This window comes from Balaenoptera musculus, chromosome 3 (assembly GCF_009873245.2).
Source record: "Balaenoptera musculus isolate JJ_BM4_2016_0621 chromosome 3, mBalMus1.pri.v3, whole genome shotgun sequence".
Classification (NCBI taxonomy): Eukaryota; Metazoa; Chordata; class Mammalia; order Artiodactyla; family Balaenopteridae; genus Balaenoptera; species Balaenoptera musculus.
This window is the reverse complement of record NC_045787.1, coordinates 26,752,770-26,772,048: the sequence shown is the minus strand read 5'-3', so window position 1 is coordinate 26,772,048 and position 19,279 is coordinate 26,752,770. Positions and strand designations below refer to the sequence as shown.

At 42.2% G+C, this 19,279-nt stretch overlaps 1 protein-coding gene across 3 annotated transcripts in view; it reads left to right on the top strand.

Moving 5' to 3' along the window:
* ADAMTS12 (ADAM metallopeptidase with thrombospondin type 1 motif 12) overlaps positions 1–19,279 on the top strand; it is a 415,782-nt gene that overhangs the window by 250,352 nt on the left and 146,151 nt on the right. For all 3 annotated transcript variants that reach the window (XM_036846885.1, XM_036846887.1, XM_036846886.1), the window contains 2 exons: positions 11,290–11,414; positions 15,283–15,432. In XM_036846885.1, the coding sequence (XP_036702780.1) occupies positions 11,290–11,414; positions 15,283–15,432 (275 nt within the window). The remainder of the gene's footprint in view (positions 1–11,289; positions 11,415–15,282; positions 15,433–19,279) is intronic.

Here is a 19,279-nt window from a genome sequence, read left to right as displayed (position 1 = left end):
CCTTCCACCCTTCCCCTACCCTCCATCTTACTCATCTCAGTAAACGGTGCTATTGTGCACTGTTACATAAGCCTGGGAGTCACTCTTGATTCCCTCCTTTCTTATCTTCCATGTTCCACAGCAAGGCCCACCGTGCGTCTGCCTTCAAAGTACATCTCAAAATCACCCACTGTTCATCATGTCCACAGTCATTGTGTTGGTTTTGGCTTTTATCATATCCTGCCTAGACTACCACAGTGAGATCCCAAATGCTCTTCCTATTTTAAGCCTTCCCTGACACCCCCAGCACCCTAATCCAATCTCTGCTTAGCAGTTAGAATGGCAATTTTAAATACAAATTGATTTGCTCCACTGAGCAAAACTATTTAATGGATTTATGTTGTTTTTAGAACAAATTCAGCATTTCTTACTGCGTCCTGCAGAGACATTCATGGTCTAGCCTCCATCTACCTTTCTGTTTTTTTCCTTGTGTCACTCTCTGCCTCGCTTACCCCACATCCCCCCACCCCGCCCCGCACCCCGTACTGGACTTCAGATAGGTTCCAGAACACGCAAGGCCCTCGTCAGCCTCACGGCCTATGCACTTGAGGTTCCCAGTGCCTGAAGCACCCCTGCCCCGGCTCTGCTCGTGGCTGGCACCTTCTCACCTCTCAGGCCTCTGTTGAAATGCTGCCTCTTCAGAGAGGTCTCAATGACCAGCCTACCCAAAGCTGGTCCCACTTACCGTTCTCCATCACAGAAAGTGATTTACTTCCTTTATTGATACCACTCTTGCAATTCATTAACATTCTGTGTATTTGTTTACTCTTTTCTTGTTTATCTCAGCCACCATCAGAACGTGAATTCCATGAGAGCAGTAACTATGTCCCTTTATCCTTGGCTTTGTCTCCAGCACTGAACACAGTGCCTGGCCATGAATGAATGAATAAATAAATGAATGAAGTAAAATTTAATGAATGACTGCACCAGCCAACCTGATGAAATGACTTTGCAATCTATAGCACTTAGCCAGCAGCTGAGATATGTGGAAAAGGGCATCTTTCAAATCTTCATCAGCAAGAGATCTGAGGTCAAAATGCTCAAGGCAGGGTTGATTGTTTTCTGAGTAGAAGCCTCCAGGCAGAAGATTTTAAAACAATGATATCTGGAGCCTGATCCTTTTTCCTTCTTCTCCCCTCTACCACCCCTATTTCCCTTAGTCACTCAAGATATACTTTGGGTATCTTGGAATACGGATGGATATATTGTTTCCCTTCCTGTAAACCTTTTGTTAAGAAAATTTACCCAAAACTTAGAAACCAGGCAAAACAAAAACTATGTGTCCTTTCAGTGTCTGACATGACCTATCTCACTCTATGGGAATGTAACTTTGTTTGATTATTATTCATGATTGATTAGGGTCTAGACATGGTAAAGTTAGGTGTTCACATGCAGGAAACTGATAGAGTACAAATGGGTTTTGGCCAGTAGAGATGGAAACGGTTTGTGTCCAGCAAGAAGATAACTCCAAAGATTATGGTTTTATTGGTCTGTGGAACATGATATAATTTTGTATCTAATGTAGCAGTCTTAGTCCAGCATTCTTTTTTTTTTTTTAACTGACTATAGTTGCATCAGTTTCATGTATCTGCCTTCGAACCAGCTTTGCCATCTTGCCTGTCTCCTTATTAGTGAGTTAAATATATCTTGAACATGTGCTCACTATATATCTGTATGAGAATTATGTTTTTAACTCTTTGAAAATTATACCTGGATACCTTGGAGGACAAATTTTCACTATTGTATAATGGTCTAGCATATATGCATGCTTAGCTACAGGGGGAAAAAAGGAAGGTTCTTCTGGGTGTGGGAAGGAAAAACCTTTACCCTCTGCAGTTTCAACAGCAACACTAGTAGGAACTCAACATGTGGCTTCTGTGGGTCGGGCCCCTTTTAACTCTGTAACTCTTCATTCCCAGGAAACAATGCCACCAAAGTCTTGCTTCCAGTGGAATCCTTTGAAAGATCTTGATTGGCCATTACCTCTCTGACCCCATCACAGTTACATTGTTTTTCTTCTTCCCTTCCTCACTTCACAAGTGCAATGAGACACAAATGATTTGCTGCAAAAAAAGCCATGGCTTCCTTTCTCCCACTTGCCAAATATCTTCCTCATTCAAGCTTTTATAGAATCTCCAAGTGGTACAAGGTTCATAATTTGACAACAGAATTGCCAGCTGATTGGAGAGTTGCAATTCACAGTTCTCATTTTCTTGATTCCCAGATCACGGCTCTAGCTATTCTTCACATCTTGGACTAATGAGCAGCCCCATCCACAGCAAACAGCAATGATTCCAGCCCTTAACTTACATCAGGGTAGCAGCCACAGGCAGAAAGTACAGTGTGAGGTATTGGGAGGTGACTGCTCTTGAGCAAGGAGACCTGAGTTCGAGTCCTGACTCTGTCATCATCCCGTAGGTAACTCTGAGAAAGTCACATCATTGCTCCATCCCTCCTTTTTCTTCATCTGTAAATGAGAAGCAAGTTGTGGTATGTCAACTGTATGTCACATGCTGTGCTAGCTGGTGAGGGTACAAATATGAATCAAAGTCGTATTCCTGATTCTGAGGAGCTTAGCATCTCCTGCACAAAGGCACAGAATAGAAGATTTCAAATTGAGATTGTCATGAATACAAAGAAAAACAAAAGAGTACCTGGGATAAGGAAGGATACTTGGATGTCTATGCTGGGTTTTAGAGGATGAGAAGAAATTAACCAGTGAGGAAGGACATCCCAGGTAGGGGAACGTAGAAATAGGGACAATAGTCTTAGTGCTTAAACTAGCACTTTATCTGTGAGGGGCTGTGAACACATCACAGATCATGAACCACAAAATGGGAGGCTCAGAAACCTTGTTGTGAAAAAAGGAAACAATGAGATTTTGTCGGAGGCAGGAGAGAAAACAGCCGATGGAAACCTGCCCACCTCCGTTCACACCTGGTCTTGTTCCAGTGTTACCTGTCTCTGTGTGTGACATCATCATCCTTCCTGTTGTAAAAGCCAAAGGCCCAGAAGGCGTCCATGACACCTCCTTCTCCCTGCTCCACCCCGTATCCAGCCCATCATCATGTACTGACAGTTTTCTCTGACTGTCTCATTTTCATCACTTTAATTCAGGATACAGTTATCTCTTTCCTGGGCTATAGTTGTATGTACTTCCTGGTCTGCTTGGATTCCTTTCGATCTTGTTTTCTCATTGCAGCCAGGATGATCTCAAAATGGTAACCTGATTATCTCTACCCTCCTGACACCCCTTTCCAAAGCCCATCCCTGGTTTAAAGCAATCCAGTGTTTTTCTGATTCCCTCTCTAATCACTTACTATGCCCTCCTTGCTCTTGAGATACAGTGATAGTCTTCTACTTATCATGCTGTCTCCTGCTGCTGGTCTTGTTGTTGCCTGGACTGTCTTCCTTTTTGACTTCACTTAGTTAACACCTTCATCCTTCAGATCTCAGCTCAAGTGTCTCTTGGCTGGGGAAGCCTTCCCTGATGTCTATGTCCAGTAATATTTTATTATATACTCCCACAATACTGCATTTCTCCTTCATAGCACATATCCGAGTTGTAACTTTACATCTATTTGCCTGACACACTTTCCTCCGTTAGTGTGTAAGACTGGGTCTGGCAGAGGCTGGGTCTGGTGTTAACTCACCACTTAGCCCTACTGGTATATAACAGATAAGAGAAAGGAGTGAATGAGTGAGGCCAGCAGTCAGTGGGTGAAGATAAGTGGCCAAGTCATGACAAGCCTGTGGCCCCATAAAGGGGTTTGGATCTAATCCTGTGGGAGTCTCTGGATGATTCCAAACTGAGAGATGAAATGGAGAGAAAGGCATTAGAGAGATGGCTCTGGGGCTCTGTGGGAAGTGACATGAGGTGGGGAACACTGAGGTAGGTCTCTTCCATCAGTGACTTTCTATGGCTCTCATCTTTCTTATTCAAAGTCATACCTGACAGCTAACACCATTTTGGACTTCATTTTCTGTGGTGGGTTCCAGAGACTTGGTGATTAACCTACATACATAAAATACAGTTTCTCTATGTCAATTACTGCCATGTGAAAAACCACTGTGGAATTTCATCACATTTTGAGAATAAATTAGTCTGACGCGATACTAATTTTGGAGCATCCTGGAGACGTCTCAAAGAGTAGAGGGTCATATTTTGGACCAGTGGAAACTTAGGTACACAAAACCATGAGCGGGAAAGATTTGTCTAGCATATTAAGACATCATGGTGAGATGAGATTGGCTACGTGTTGATAATTCTTGAAGCTAACTAACAGATTCATGGGGATTTATTACACTACTCCTTCCATTTTTGTATATGTTTGAAATTTTCCATAATAAAAAAGTTTTTAAAAATTAAAAAAAAAAAAGACATCAGGGGCCAAACAATCAGAGTGGCTTCAGAGATGAGCCAGCTTGCTCTCTGTCCTATCCTGCCTCCATCCAGCCCTAAATCAAATTCTCATTTCCACTTTATGACCCTAATCCTATCCTTTGAACTTCCATTCTCCCTCAAGGACTCGGACACAAACTTAACCTTTAGCCCTTTCTACTTTAGACCAATTCATTCAATGGCCTCCCTGCTCTACTTTTGGGCTGGGGTTACGGATAGGATTGCTCCCTTCCCTCCTACTCTTGTGAGCAGTTAACATTGTAGTGAGCACAGGTTTATAGTCAGTCCCCCCTCTTTCTAGTCGTGTAACCTTTGGTAGGTTACTTATCTGTGCCTCCATTTCTTCATTTGGTAAAGTGAGGATAAGAGTATTTACTTCCTAGGGTTGCTATGAGAATCAAACGTGTTAATTCATGTAATAGTCAGCCTCGTATCTGGCTTGTAGAAACCACTCCATCAGTGTTACTTGTCAGTATCATTCTTATTCTTATCATTGTCATCATCGTCAGGTCCCACAACAACCCTGGAAACTTGTTACTATAATACGCATTTCACAGATGGGGAAACTGTACCAAAGTCCTTGACAGAAAACAAAAAACCTAAAGGAGAAGATTAGAATCATAAGAGGTTGGAGACTTCTTTTAAGAACAGGATGGAGACAAAACTGGGATGGGAGCGAGTTGGGTTGACGCCAGCCAGATGAGCCCCAGGTCGCTGTGCCATTGGGGGGTAGAGCCTGCGGGTGTCAGGCTGGCTTGAAGGAGCAGCAAGTAGGGCTGACAGACGGGAGGGAGATGACTTTTCACAGAGAATTTCCCTCTCGGTCTCAGAGTGATTTAGTGTTGGGTTCACTTCTGTGAGCCTCTGGGGTTGAAAGCCTGTTAACTCTGGCAACTCAGGCTGGTGACTACCCTGCCCCCAGGGTGATTTGTGGGTCTGTTATAACCTATAGAACTGCTGCTTTTTCAAGATAAATGTCAAAAATATGGTAAATGAATTAGTACATTCATCACTTTTTTTAAAAATCAAGTATCTCGGGCTTCCCTGGTGGCACAGTGGTTAAGAATCCTCCTGCCAATGCAGGGGACACGGGTTCGAGCCCTGGTCCGGGAAGATCCCACATGCCACGGAGCAACCAAGCTCATGCGCCACAACTACTGAGCCCGCGCGCCTAGAGCCCGTGCTCAGCAACAAGAGAAGCCACTGCAATGAGAAGCCCACACACTGCAACAAAGAGTAGCCCCCGCTAACCGCAACTAGAGAAAGCCCATGCGCAGCCATGAAGACACAGTGCAGCCAAAAATAAATTCATTAATTAATTTAAAAAAAATCAAGTATCTCTTCCTTTGATCATCAGATGAGGTATTCCTTTTTACTGCTTTTCCCTTCTCTGCCTGTTCTCTTTCTTCCAGGAACCTAAGCCTGGCTAGCAGAGCATGATCAGATTGTGTGTTGAATTGCAAATTCTCAAGGAAATCAATACATGATTTTTTTTTCATTATAAAGAGCTTACAAAGAGAACAATTTATAATAAAAGCCATGTTCTTGCAAAATCATTTTCTCTCTCCCATTTGGGACTCTTTCTGTGAGCCACCACTGATTTCCTCTAGGTCACCTCCCTGTCCAATCAGGTCACATACTCAAATAAATAGGCACGCGAGCTCAGTAGTTGTGGTGCACGGGCTTAGTTGCCCCGCGGCATGTGAGATCTTAGTTTCCCGACCAGGGATCGAACCCACATCCCCTGCATTGGAAGGCGGATTCTTTACCACTGGACCACCAGGGAAGTCCTGGGAGGATAGATTTAAAGAGAAGAAAGAAGAAAGAAGGAGAACAGTTAAGAGATGCTGTAAGAATTAATCCAAGCATAAAATGATGAGGGTTTGAGCTAGGGCAGTTGGGAGTAAAGATGGAGAGGAGGTAAAGTTAGCAGCACATCGTGACAGATTGGGATGCTGAATAAGGAGAGAGGGGAGACCAGCAGGAGGACACTGATGGTGGTTCCTGTAACTAAGAGGATGCAGGAAGAATAGCAGGTTAACGTGGGGAGAAAGGATTTCAGGGATGCTGAGCTGTGGGTACCTGTGGTGCCATCTGGAAAGGGGTGTCCATCAAGAGATTGGGGTACATGAGTTTGAACTCCAGGAGAGGTTTGGAATGAGATAGAGATTTGAGAGTTAATAGTGTATAGGTGATTTCCGAAACTATAACTGTGATTGAGAGTGAACTAGCAATGAGCCAAAAGCAGGGTAGGAGAAGAACCCATAAAGGAGCCCAAAAAGTGGCCAGAGAGTAAAACGAGGAAGGAGAGCTGGGGATCTTGGAAGGAGAGGGTCTCTGCCTGTGTTTGTCTCCTTCCTGGTGGTGGGAGTATGAGGTGGGGGAGATAAATAAGCGATAATCATTGATAGGTGAGTTGCTAAATCTTTCCAGTTATTCAAAGCAAAAGGTTTAGAGAAGTCTTCAATAGTTTGGAAACCACCATTCCTGGATTAGTAGCTGCATACCTGGCATCACAACCTTGCTCTGCCAAAACCTGCTGAATTACTCCCCTCTCTGGCCTGTATTTCCTTATTGTTTAAATGAGAGGATTGGATTTATAGTTCCTAAGATCCTTCAGGGAAATGGGCTCATAGTAACGATGGGAAAATTGGAGGCAGAGTTTATGCTGCGGCATCTGGAAGATGACTGCTTTCCCCGTGACAGTGGAGATATGTCCTTGCTGACACTGAATTGGCTCAGAATCCAGGGACAGTGGATGTTTGTAAGCATTCACTTTTCCTCAAACAGACACGTGTGGATTGGTATGTACATTCTTCCAAAATCGTGAGTCCAGCCAATGTATAAAAGGACAATATCGAAGCAAAAAATTGAGTTTTTCCAGTCTGGCAATATCCCACCTTGAGCTGTGTGCCCCCTCCAGGGTCTGTGAGCCGCAGGAGAACATTTAGAGAGGGGCTCCATCCGCTTCTGCCTGTGTGGGCACCTTGGCTCTAACAAGCTTTTACATTCATGGCTATTTAAATAGGGAACTTAACTGAACCTCAGAGTGGGTGTGTAGGTATGTGGGTGTGTGATGTGTGGGCTCTTCCTACCCACTGTAACCCATCTGAAAGATTATAGGTTCCCTTTGATTCAAAACTCTGGGAACTCACACATATTTAATTAGTAAGTAACCCACATAGACTCATACTGAAAAGTGCTTTATAACAGCGGTCCCCAACCTTTTTGGCACCAGGGACCGGTTTCGTGGAAGTCAATTTTTCCATGGACGGGGGCGGGAAGGATGGTTCAGACGGTGATGCCAGCGATCAGGGCAGGGGGGGCTCAGGCGGTAACGCGAACGATGGGGAGCGATGGGTGGCGGCAGATGAAGCTTCACTCGCTCGCTTGCCCGCTGCTCACCTCCTACTGTGTGGCCCGGCTCCTAACAGGCCACAGACTGGTACCGGCCCATGGCCTGGGGGTTGGGGACCCCTGCTTTATAAGACCTTCTATTGCAACCCTCTAGCCTTGATTCAGATCAGTTATTATTTTTAAGATATTAAAAAATTTTTTGAGGTAATTGTAGATTCACATACAGTTGTAAGAAGTAGTACAGAGGAATCCCATATACCCTTCACCCAGTTTCCCCCAGTGGTAACATCTCGTATAACTTTGGTACAACATCAGAACCAATAAATTGATATTCATACAAACCACCTACCTTATTCAGATTTCACCAGTTTTACAAGCACTAATTGATGTGTGTGTGTGTGTGTGTGTGTGTATTCACAGTTAGTTCTATGCAATTTTAACATGTATAGATTTCTGGAACGTTTACCACAGTAGAGAACAGTTCCATTACAAAGATCCCTCATGCTACCCTTTTGTACCTCCCTTCTGCCTACCAACCTAACTCCTGGAAAGCACTAATCTGTTCTATGTCTCTATAATTTTGTCATTTCAAGAATGTTATATAAATGGAATCGTACAGTATATAACCTCTTGAGATTGGATTGTTTTCATTCAGTGTAATTCTCTTGAGATCCGTCCAAGCTGTGTGTATGGAGAGTTTGTTCCTTTTTGGTCCTAAGTAGCATTCCATGGTATATAACAGTTTATTTAACCATTCACTCATTGAGGGACATTTGAGTTGTTTCCAGTTTTCTGCTATCATGCATGAAGCTGCTATAAACATTCCACTACAGGCTTTTGTGTGAGCATAAGTCTTCATTTCTCTGGGACAAATGTCCAGGAATGTAATTGCTGGGTCATATGGTAGTTGCATGTTTAATTTTTTAAGAAACTTCAAACTGTTTTCCATAGCGGCTATACCATTTTACATTCTCACCAGCAGTGTATGAGTGACCCAATTTTACCACATCCTTGCCATGGTTTAGGTGCTGTCACTTTTTAAAATTTTAGTCATTCTGATAGGCAGGTAGTAATATCTCATTGTGGTTTTAATTTGCAGTTCTCTGATGGCTAATGAGGTTGAACATCTTTTTGTTGTGCTTATTCGCCGTCTGTATATCCCCATCAGTGAAATGTCTCTTCATGCCTTTTGTCTGTTTTCTCATTGTTCTTTTATTGTTGAGTTTTGAGAGGTCTTTAGATTTTCTAGAGGCAAGTCCTTTGACAGCTATATGGCTTACAAATACTTTCTCCCACTCTGTAGCTCATCTTTTCATTCTCTTCACAAGTGTCTCTCAGAGCAAAAGTTTTTCATTTTGATGAGGTCCAATTTTTCAGTTTTTCCTTTTCTGGATCATCTGATTAGTATCCAGTCTCTGAACTCTTTCCCTAGGGACCCAAGATTTTCCCCTATGATTTTTTTCGAAAGTTTTATAGTTTTACATTTTACGTTTCAGTCTGTGATACATCTTGAGATAATTTTTGTATAAGGTGTGCAGTTTAGATCAAGACTCATGTCATTCCTCAGAATTTTGGAATTTTCCAGATACAGATCCTGTACGTGTTTTGTTAGATTTATACCACGTTCATTTTCTTTGGAACAATGCAAAATGGCATTATTTTTTAATTAATGAGTATTCTTTCAGAGACTTCCTCCCCCCAAAACAAACAAACAAACAAATGTAGGGTTTAAAACAAACCTCAAAGCAATCTAATCATAGCTGATGTTTTGTTTGATAACTTGCCTTCTTGTCTGAAGGGGAAGTAAGGCACCTTTCTAATGAGGCTGGTCACCAATTAGAAGCACAGCTTCATCAAGGAGCCCCTGTTCTCAAAGTCTTTGATGCAGTAACTGACCTGAGTGACCTTCAGCTAGTTCTTCACTTCTCTGAGGTTTAACTTCCTCTTATTATAAAATGAAAATAACAATGCTTTCTTTACAAGTAACGCTGAGAAGATGAAATTAAATTAGAAAAGAGAATTTATGTGAAAATATCTGACACATAAGTAAACGATCAAGAAATGTTTCTTTCCTTCCTTTTCTCCTTTCCCGTCCTTCTTCCCTCCACCCTCACTCCCTTTCTTTCCTCCTCTTTTCTTCCTTTCCATTCGTAATTCATGCCACCTAGCCAGTTCTTTATGGTGGGTGTGGGATGTTTGTTCCAGTAGGGTTCCTGTTCTAACTACAGTTTGACTAGTTGAATAGGAGACTGACTCACCTGTGCCCAGCTCGTCCCCAGAACCTCTCTCCCTCCACCACCATATACCCTATAATGGATGACATAATGATGAGGATTGTTAAATAATGAAGTCTGTTGCTTTTATTTAAATTCTTTACACTAGGGAGTTCAGTGAGTTTTTATGAGCGATGAGCCACCTTTCTGTGTTTTCATGAAGGGAAGGTGATCTATGGTAGTCAGTTAGCATGGGTGGGGGGACCTGGGAGTACCTCTGACAAGCAACCGAAGCCTCTCAGGCCTTGTTGGATTTGGGTGTGGGCCTTAGCAAAATACAGAATATAGAGAAGCAAGCTCATAGTTTGATGTAGAGACAGCCCTGAAGATCTTGGGCCGAGCCCAGAGTAATAGACTCGGATTAGAGTAAGCCAAGGGAGGTGGTCATTCTCCATGTAGAATCCACCTTGTATAAGAGATGGCTCTATATAGAGACCCCGAAGAAATGAGGCAAGGGAAAGGAATTTCTCCTTTAGAAATTCGAATTAAACCGGAGCCCTTCTAGGGCTGATTATCCCTTTTTTCTTCTCTCCCATTTGACAAGTGTTCATCCAGTTAATTTGGAACAAGCCCTCTCCTTCCATCTCCAGTAGTAACTGCGGGCCAGCTAGATATGACTCGGGAGCCCTTGAAGTTGCAGGCTGGTGCATCTACCCCAGCGTCCTAATTGTTGTCAGACAATCAATGATCCTAACTGGTTAAAAGCCTGGAGAGATTATGTCACCCTCTGCCCTTTACCCACAGATGTCAAACCAAGATGGAAACCATGGGCAAGGAAACATCCAGTACCTCCTTGCAGGACACCTCATGAAAGGAAGACGTTTTTTGTTGAAACTCTATTCATTTTGCATTACAAATAAAAATGTCTCTTTGGAATTGTATTGGCTTAGGAAGAAGAGAACCAGTAGAAATAGAACTTCAAACAGATCTTGGTCTTTGCTAATATATTTTTAGCTTTTCTTCAAGGGCTACTTGTCCCAGTGATAATTTCTATCCTGCAGTTCTCCCCTTTACGTTCTTTTAGTGGAAGTCATGGGAATGATAGTGTTTAGAGCAGGGGGTTGGCCCAGAGGAGTACGTTGGCCTCCCCAAATTCTCGCCAGATGTCTGGGACACCCACCCAGAGCTCATCTCACTTAGCTGCTTCTGAAGACTAAAGTGATGGGCTCTGACCACAGAAAAATCACCCATGCCAATCTCTTCCTCTTCTTTCTCCAGCAAGGATTGAAAATAGTTCACCATGCAGAGAAGACACTGTCCAGCTTCTGTAAGTGGCAGAAGAGCATCAATCCCAAGAGTGACCTCAACCCTGCCCATCATGATGTGGCCGTCCTTCTCACCAGGTACCCCAGAGCCAGGGGCTGCAAGGCAGGGAGGGCTGGCGGATGAAAGGGTTGCCAGGTATTCAACCTCATGAGATTCTTCTGCTCTTTGCTGCTCTTGTCATTTAAAAGGCAGCGTCTGTCAACTAGACACTTCCTGACTCCCATACCAGTAAGGGAGCAGTCAGCAAGCTTGCTAAATGCGCACAGCTCTCTGTGTTAATAAACTGCATCTGCTCTTTCCTATCCCAGTGATGATTTCATCTTTAAAACTGGCTTTTCGGTGCAGCTCTATAAACAATCAGGAAGCTTGTTTTGCAGATCCTCATTAAAGGCTCCTTTAACTCTTAACCATGGAATTTCTCATCCTTTAGTTTTCTTTTAAAAATTTCCTCCAATTAGAACCTGCAACTATCTCTACAGAAATCAGTCCTCCTTGTAACCCATCTCTGACTGATGTTGAAGACAGAATATGGGGAGAAGGTCCTCCCCTGAATAGGCAGAGTGGTTTGCTTGTGCCTTTCTCCCTTTTACTCTCATGAAGATACTATTTGTTCTGACTACAGAGAGACCCTATGGTGCTAAAGAAGAACCATCAGACCTTCTAGGATTCATAGCTGTGAAAAGCTAGTGAATTTACCTGATCAACCTAGGCTCTTGGAATGCTATGTTTGCTCATTGATTGAATAAATATTTTTTGAGTACCTACTATGTAACAGACACTATTTTAATCTAGACAAATGAAGCTCTTAATGGGGGAAAAGTAAGTTTTCACTGGGCATTCCTATGCAGATTCAGAGACATCCTGAAATCCAGGGATGTGTAGTGGAAGAGGCCCTTCAGCCTGGCCCTCCAGCTGAAGAGAACCTCATGAGTGGAAAGGCCCTGGGTGTCTGTTTGTTGTCCCTGGGGAGGACAGGCAGCCCCTGAACATCTTGGCTTGTCATCTGTCCCTTTGACAGGATTATCCCAGTGCATAGGTTATGCACAAGGGATGATAGTCAGCCCCCACCTTATCCAAATTTCTGTCTTACCCTGACCCAAAATTCCAATCATCAGAATCACTCTTCTGAGTGATAGTATCAAAACTTCGGTTGAATGCAAATACGTTCCAAAATAAGTCCGTGGCATAAACCTATTACATTAGGTTCATTAGGTCTTATGACACCTGGGTTGATCATAGCTCCCCTGGGAAATAGGTTGGTGTGGGTGTAGAATGTAAGCACAGAGGCTTTGGGGAGCCAGCAGGCAGCCAGGAAACATGAGGACCCAGGCAAGTGGCCAGGGGAAGACTTCGGTCTAGGCAGGACCTGGCTGTAGGGAAGAACCCTGGATCATGGGACCAGCATTGGCCATCTGGCAGCTGTGTCTCAGCACCGTCTCTTTTCTTTCCCTGAAAGCAGAAATAGTTTCTCCTCTCATTCTCACATGCATAAATCAGTGAGTTAATGATAGTTGGCATTTAGGGAGTATTTGATACGGGCCAGGCCCTATGCTACATCTGTTAGAACAATCATCATTCCATTTAATCCCCACAACAACCCTGGTAGTTCATTACGGTCAATCATTCCTATTGTACAGATGGGGAAACTGAGGCTTAATTATGTCACTTGCCCAAAATCTCACTGCTTTTAACAGGTACAGTAGAGACTTAAATCCAGGTAGCTTGACCCCAATAGCCATACTATTACCCAGTAAGAATACGAAGGATCTGTTCTCCTTTTTTTCTTACTGTGATAATTTTTCTTCCTTAGAACAGGGGTCAGGTTTCAAGCTTTTATGAACCTCACCAACTCCTAGACAGTAGAGAGAATTTCAAGTTCTGAAGCAGGATTTCTCAATATCAACACCATTGACATTTTGGGTTGGCTAATTCTTTGCTGTGAGGGGCTGTGCATTGAAGTGTATTTAACAGTATCCCTGGGGGCTTCCCTGGTGGTCCAGTGGTTAAGAATCCACCTTCCAATGCAGGGGACGTGGGTTCGATCCCTGGTCTGGGAACTAAGATCCCACACGCCATGGGGCAACTAAACCTGTGTGCCACAGCTACAGACCCCACGCACTCTGGAGCCCACGCACCACAACTAGAGAGAAGCCCACGCGCCACAAAAGATCCTGCATGCCACAGCTAAGACCCAACGTAGCCAAAAATAAATAAATAAATATCAGAAGAAAACAAAACAAAACACAGTATCCCTGGCCTCTATCCATGAGATTCCAGTAGCACCCTCCTCCAAGTTGTGACAGCCAAAACTGTCTCCAGACATTGCCAGATGTTCCCTAGGAGGGTGCGGGGAACAAAAATCAACCCCTGTTGAGAACCTCTGCTCTGAAGAAATAGGTAGGCTCAGGAAGGGAGGGAAGTATAAGACTGAACTTGCCTCTGGAGGACTATGCTGAGATCCACTTCAACAGAGCTCGCTATAGAGGTGCATTCAGTAGAAGGTGGGTTTGGTGTGAACACGCCTTGTGAAATGGGGCTGGTGGCTGCATGCCAAGGCGTGTTTTCTCTTTTACTATCCCCAGTGCATGGTGGAGGTGGAGCTGATCTCCTACGGGGAGTTTAAGCTCTTTGCCTGCAAGACCACCCCTATCTTACAATCCTTTTGTTACCTGCTTTTATCTTCTTTAGTGCTGGATACTTAATAGGCACTCAGTGAACAGTTGTTTAAGGGATCCAACTTCCTGCACTTTCAGAAAGTTGGTAGATTACCAAAAAGCATCATTCATCTTTTCCCAGCAGCTCCATGCAGACCTAGACTTTTATTTTTAATGAAATAATAAAAAGTATATGTAGCAGTAGGGGTGGAAAAGTGTTTGGTCGGTCCTCCCATAGACTCAGAAATTATTTGAAATGCTTGGGCTATATGATCCAATCAAGCTCTCCAACACGGAACTACCACTGCTAGTAGGGGTGTGGATTCACGTCTGCTGCGCATGCTGGGAGATGACAGTTGCTTTCTCCTGTTCCATTGTCCCAGCCATTGCCTCTTGGAGAACTGAGAACTTATGGGGGTTCTCAGAGCCTGAACCTTTTCTATGGCCCAATGGACACAAAAAGCAGACCATTTATTGCCAGAAATCGCACCCACACAAACCCCATGAGCTGAAGGTCTGCAACCAGCTAAAGCTCAGAACCCTGTTGGCATTTGTGCTAGTCTTTCTTGGCAAAGACTTCTTGAACTAAAGAAAACCATACGACTAATTAACGACTCTTCAAAACTCTTATCACTGATTGAAATGAGCCCTACTAGGATATAGGAGCACATTTTTATATTTAAAAGCTGTAACTAGTATTTTGTAAGACCCTAGGAGTGTTTATTTGTGTGTCCATCCCCTCCCATATGCAGTATTGTTAGGGTGATGGAACTGGAGAGACCATTAATTTGATCTCTGGATGGGTTGATGGGACCAATTCCCTTTTTCATGAATGACTAAAAATTCTCAGATGAGTTTTGATGACAGACCTCAGAATGACCAAAAAGGTGTTTCATGTTTGAAAAAACCTCAGCCACTGACGGTTGTCTCTTCCCTATTTAAAAGTTCAAATTAATTCCAGTTTTCAATCAAATCCTTCCCTTATGGGTCAAATAATATAATTTGGCCTCCTGAGATTAAGAGCAAAAGCAACTCAAAGTAAAACATTTGCCACATTTTCCTACCTTTTTCAGGTGTTAGTGAGATTCAATCATCAAGTGGTGAAATCAGAATACTTCTAGTGAATTCAAAATTGCTCCCTAATTCGTATGGACTATTAGAACAATTTTAATCATGCTTTACAGACCATATTGAATGTGAATTAATACCCAGGTTTTTTCCAGGAGGTTTTTGGTTTTATTTTTCCAGATGTTTTTTTGGGTACCTACTCATCTCTGTTCTCTACTTTCAGAAAAGACATCTGTGCTGGTGTCAATCGCCCCTGTGAGACTCTGGGTCTGTCCCACCTGTCGGGAATGTGCCAGCCTCACCGGAGTTGTAACATCAATGAAGATTCTGGACTCCCCTTGGCTTTCACAATTGCCCATGAGCTTGGACACAGGTAAAGGGCCAAGGAAACTGAGATCTCTTCCTCATGTTCATGCATCAGTATCAGTAGAGGGAATGGAGGGAAACTTAAACAGGGTGTCAGGAGAATCTGATTGCATCGTGGCTTGAGAATCACCCTCCTAAATCTCTGCTTCCTCATCTGTAAAGGGGGGAATGGGGAATCACACATGACAAAGATTCCACTGTCTTCTCTGCTCTGACCCCTTGTACCATCGACATCACAGAATCAAAGAGGCCACTGCAGTTCTCTGAGTTAGAATGAAGCGAGCAGAAACAAGGAGATAAGCTTTAACTTAATTGATTAATTCAGGAGTAACAATCCCTATTTAGTCCTTATGAAATTGTAATATTGTTAATATCACTAAAAAGTCATAAACCTTAACATTTTGTGCCCTTACTTTATGCCAGACGCTTTGCATTGTGTCACTGAATCCTCTCAACAACATTATGAAGTAGATACTATTGTTAGTCCCATTTTACTTATATGTATTAAAGGAGAACACTGAACAAAGAAAAAAATGGAAAACTGCTATAAACTTGGAAAGCCCAGCAGACAAACACCAGTTAACAGAAGGTCCAAGTTGTCGCACAAACGTGTGAATTTGATTAGGTGAATTGATTGAAGGCAGGTTTCAGAAAGGTTGAATAAAGGAATAATGAGGATTCTGGATTCTCTAGGTATCAGAAGTTCCCATGGAGGAAAGATCTTAGCTTATCCATAACTTAATTTATCGGTGTATGTATTAACCACAAATAAGAGAACAGCATACTGACTGGAAGCTCAGAGTGGGGAGTCATTGTAAATGTCTCAACTATACCCCTGCCTGTTATGTAACCACCAGCCTGGGTCTCCTCCCTCCAAAAAGGAAGCAGAACACTGGGCATGTTCGGAGGATCCAGCCAGAAAAGGAGGTGGGATTAGGAAGAGCCCTGTTGACTGGATTATTCAAGGCCCAGCCTCTCTGGCCTGAGCTTTCCCACCATTTTTCTCATATAGTATTGGAACTTTTCAAAATACTTTTTACCTGAAGTACAAAACCAGAGTATCGGCTTGGGAGTTCAGAAAAGTGAGTGCTTATTCTGGCTTTTCCATCAACCAGTATTATGACCTTAGAGGATTCCCTTCACTTCTTTGTGCTTATTTCCTTATCTCTGAAATGAGTAGGTTGAATTAGGTACTGTGATGTCTTTGATCCTTACCAAAAAGCCCTGGGAGATAAATGTGATATATTCTAGTATCCTTAATTATCAAAAATTCAAATACAAAGAGGTTAAGGGACTTGCTTATGATTAAATAATGATTGAGGACAGAATGCTAGGTCTTGAAAAGACCAGGCCATAGTTGTTGGCATGTTGATAATAAGTTGGCAAAATGAAAATTATTAGTATGTGCAAATGTATAGGCATCCTCAATCCTGATATGTGGAAGGACTGTCCCTTGTAGCTTCCAATAAAGTCATTGGTATCAGCGGCATCTGCTGACCAAGCAATGCCAAGTGAATATAACTAGGTCAATTGCTATGATTGCTCAAGACATTCCCAGCAATGGTATGCCCAAGCTAAAGAAAAGTGGAGAAGACATTCTCAAATGCTCACCACTTGTGTCCAAAGAATGGATCCTTTATATACTTAATTCAATTTGGCAGTTTTTAAAAAGTAAACTGGTGGTAATACTGCCATATGATCCAGCAGTTGTACTCCTGGGCATTTATCCTGGAGAAATGAAGATTTATGTTCATACCAAAAAGCCTATACATGAATTTTTTTTTTTCACATCTTTATTGGAGTATAATTGCTTTACAATGTTGTTTTAGTTTCTGCATGAATATTTATAGAGGCTTAATCTTAATAGCCAAAAACTGGAAGAAACCCAGGGGTTGTTTCAACTCAATATGGTGAATGGTTAAATAAAATGTGGTGGATCCATACTGTGGAATACTACTCAGCAAGAAAAAGGAACCAACTATTGATACATGCAGTGACCTTGATGAATCTTTGAACAATTATGCTCAGTGAAAAAAGCCAGTCCCAAAAGGTTACATACTGTAAGATTCCATTTACGCAGCATTATTGAAATAACAAAATTATCTACATAGAGAACGTATTAATGGCTGCCAGGGTTTGAGGAGGGAATGGGGGAGGGAAAGAAGTGGGTGTGGCTATAAAGTGCAACGTGAGGAATCCTTGTGATGGTGAAAATGTTCTATCTTGACTGTATCAACATCAGTATCCTAGTTGTGATACTGTATTACAGTTTTGCAAGATGTTACCATGAGGGGAAAGTGGGTAAAGGGTACATGGGACCTCTTTGTATTATTTCTTACAACTTGCATCTGAATCTATAATGATATAATAATATAAATTTAATATATAAATATAATAAATTAAAAGTTTAATTTTTAAAAGGGGGTATTGGGCCATGTACAGATGACCTAAATAGAACACTGTCTTCTAAATGGCAAAAAGAAAAGTTTTGGGTCACTGATAAGAAAGACAAAGTTGAAGGAAGACATATAACCTTGAGTTTGAGTGATAGAAAAAAATGCTTTGGTAAGACACAAAACTGAAGAAGAGAAGACATTAGGAGTGTCCTGGAGTGTCCTGAGAAACTTGTTCATAGCTAAAGATGCTTCTGAGGTATTTAGTTCTTTCTTTAGGTGTAAAGTTCTAACTAGCTGTGGACCAAACTGAGAAACACTGGGCAGATCAATGAAATGGCCTGCAGCTGCCCGGAAAAAGAAAAATACAATAAGCTACTATCCTAAGAAGATACTCATTATAGTTCAATAACAAAGATACCCCATCGTTCTCGAAAACTTAGTTGTTTCATCACTGATTGCATAGGATGCAAAATAGAAAGTGAAGTTAACTAACTTGTGCTATGGCCTAAATAAATAATTTGATTTTTATTCTGAGAAAAAAAAATTTTTAAATTCCGTTTATGAGAAGCCTGGATTATATCTATCATCCATACCTAAGCTCTCATCCCTTCTTAGGTGAGTTACCAAAAATGAAGATGGAATTCCAGCAGGAAAGTTAAAAACCTCTCTGAGACTTAGCATCCTTTTCCTTTAAGTAATGAAAATATCACGATAGAGATGAACACTTAAAATGCAATATCCACCCAATATATCCCACTCTTCTGGATTGTGATATTCCATGTATTTCATTTATAGAGCTTTGCTTGTTGCATATACCAAATTGATATTTTCTGAATGCATTAGAAAAGCTCACATTCATACTTTGATGATTCTTGTTCTCTGCTGGTTCTACTCCACCATAAAATAAACAGTAAAAGGCAAGGAATGTCTCACCAAGTGATACCCTGAAACCCAGGCAGTGACTTAGCTTACTGTTTCATGTCTATAATTTCATAAATGCATCTAACAGGAATTACAAAACAAAGATGTAGTAAAGCAGGCTAATCCAACAGCCCAGTTAGTTGTTTCAGACTGTCGTAGGCTCCTTACTCCAAGCTGCTCTTGAGGTTCATCCCACCTGCTGCAAAGTAGCTTCCTGGAAACACCTTCCACCCCTTTGACCCCTTGTGCTTTCCTTGTCTCTCATTATTCATGGACCCACTGATCCCATGTGACAGGAGTGCTCCCCCCATTTAGAGAAAGTAGGCATGTCCAGAGGGACCTTTGTTTAGTAGCACTGCTTTTCTTTTGTTGGATGGGAGCACAGAGGAGTGATAAAGCTGGAAGGGGAATGCTTTAATGAATTAAAAACTTTAGAGGGAACAAAATCAGTTCCTTTTGGGGAACTAATGTATTTAGAGTATAGGTTTGAAGCCACTCAGTATATAGGATCCAGCCATATGGCTTGTCTTATTGGAA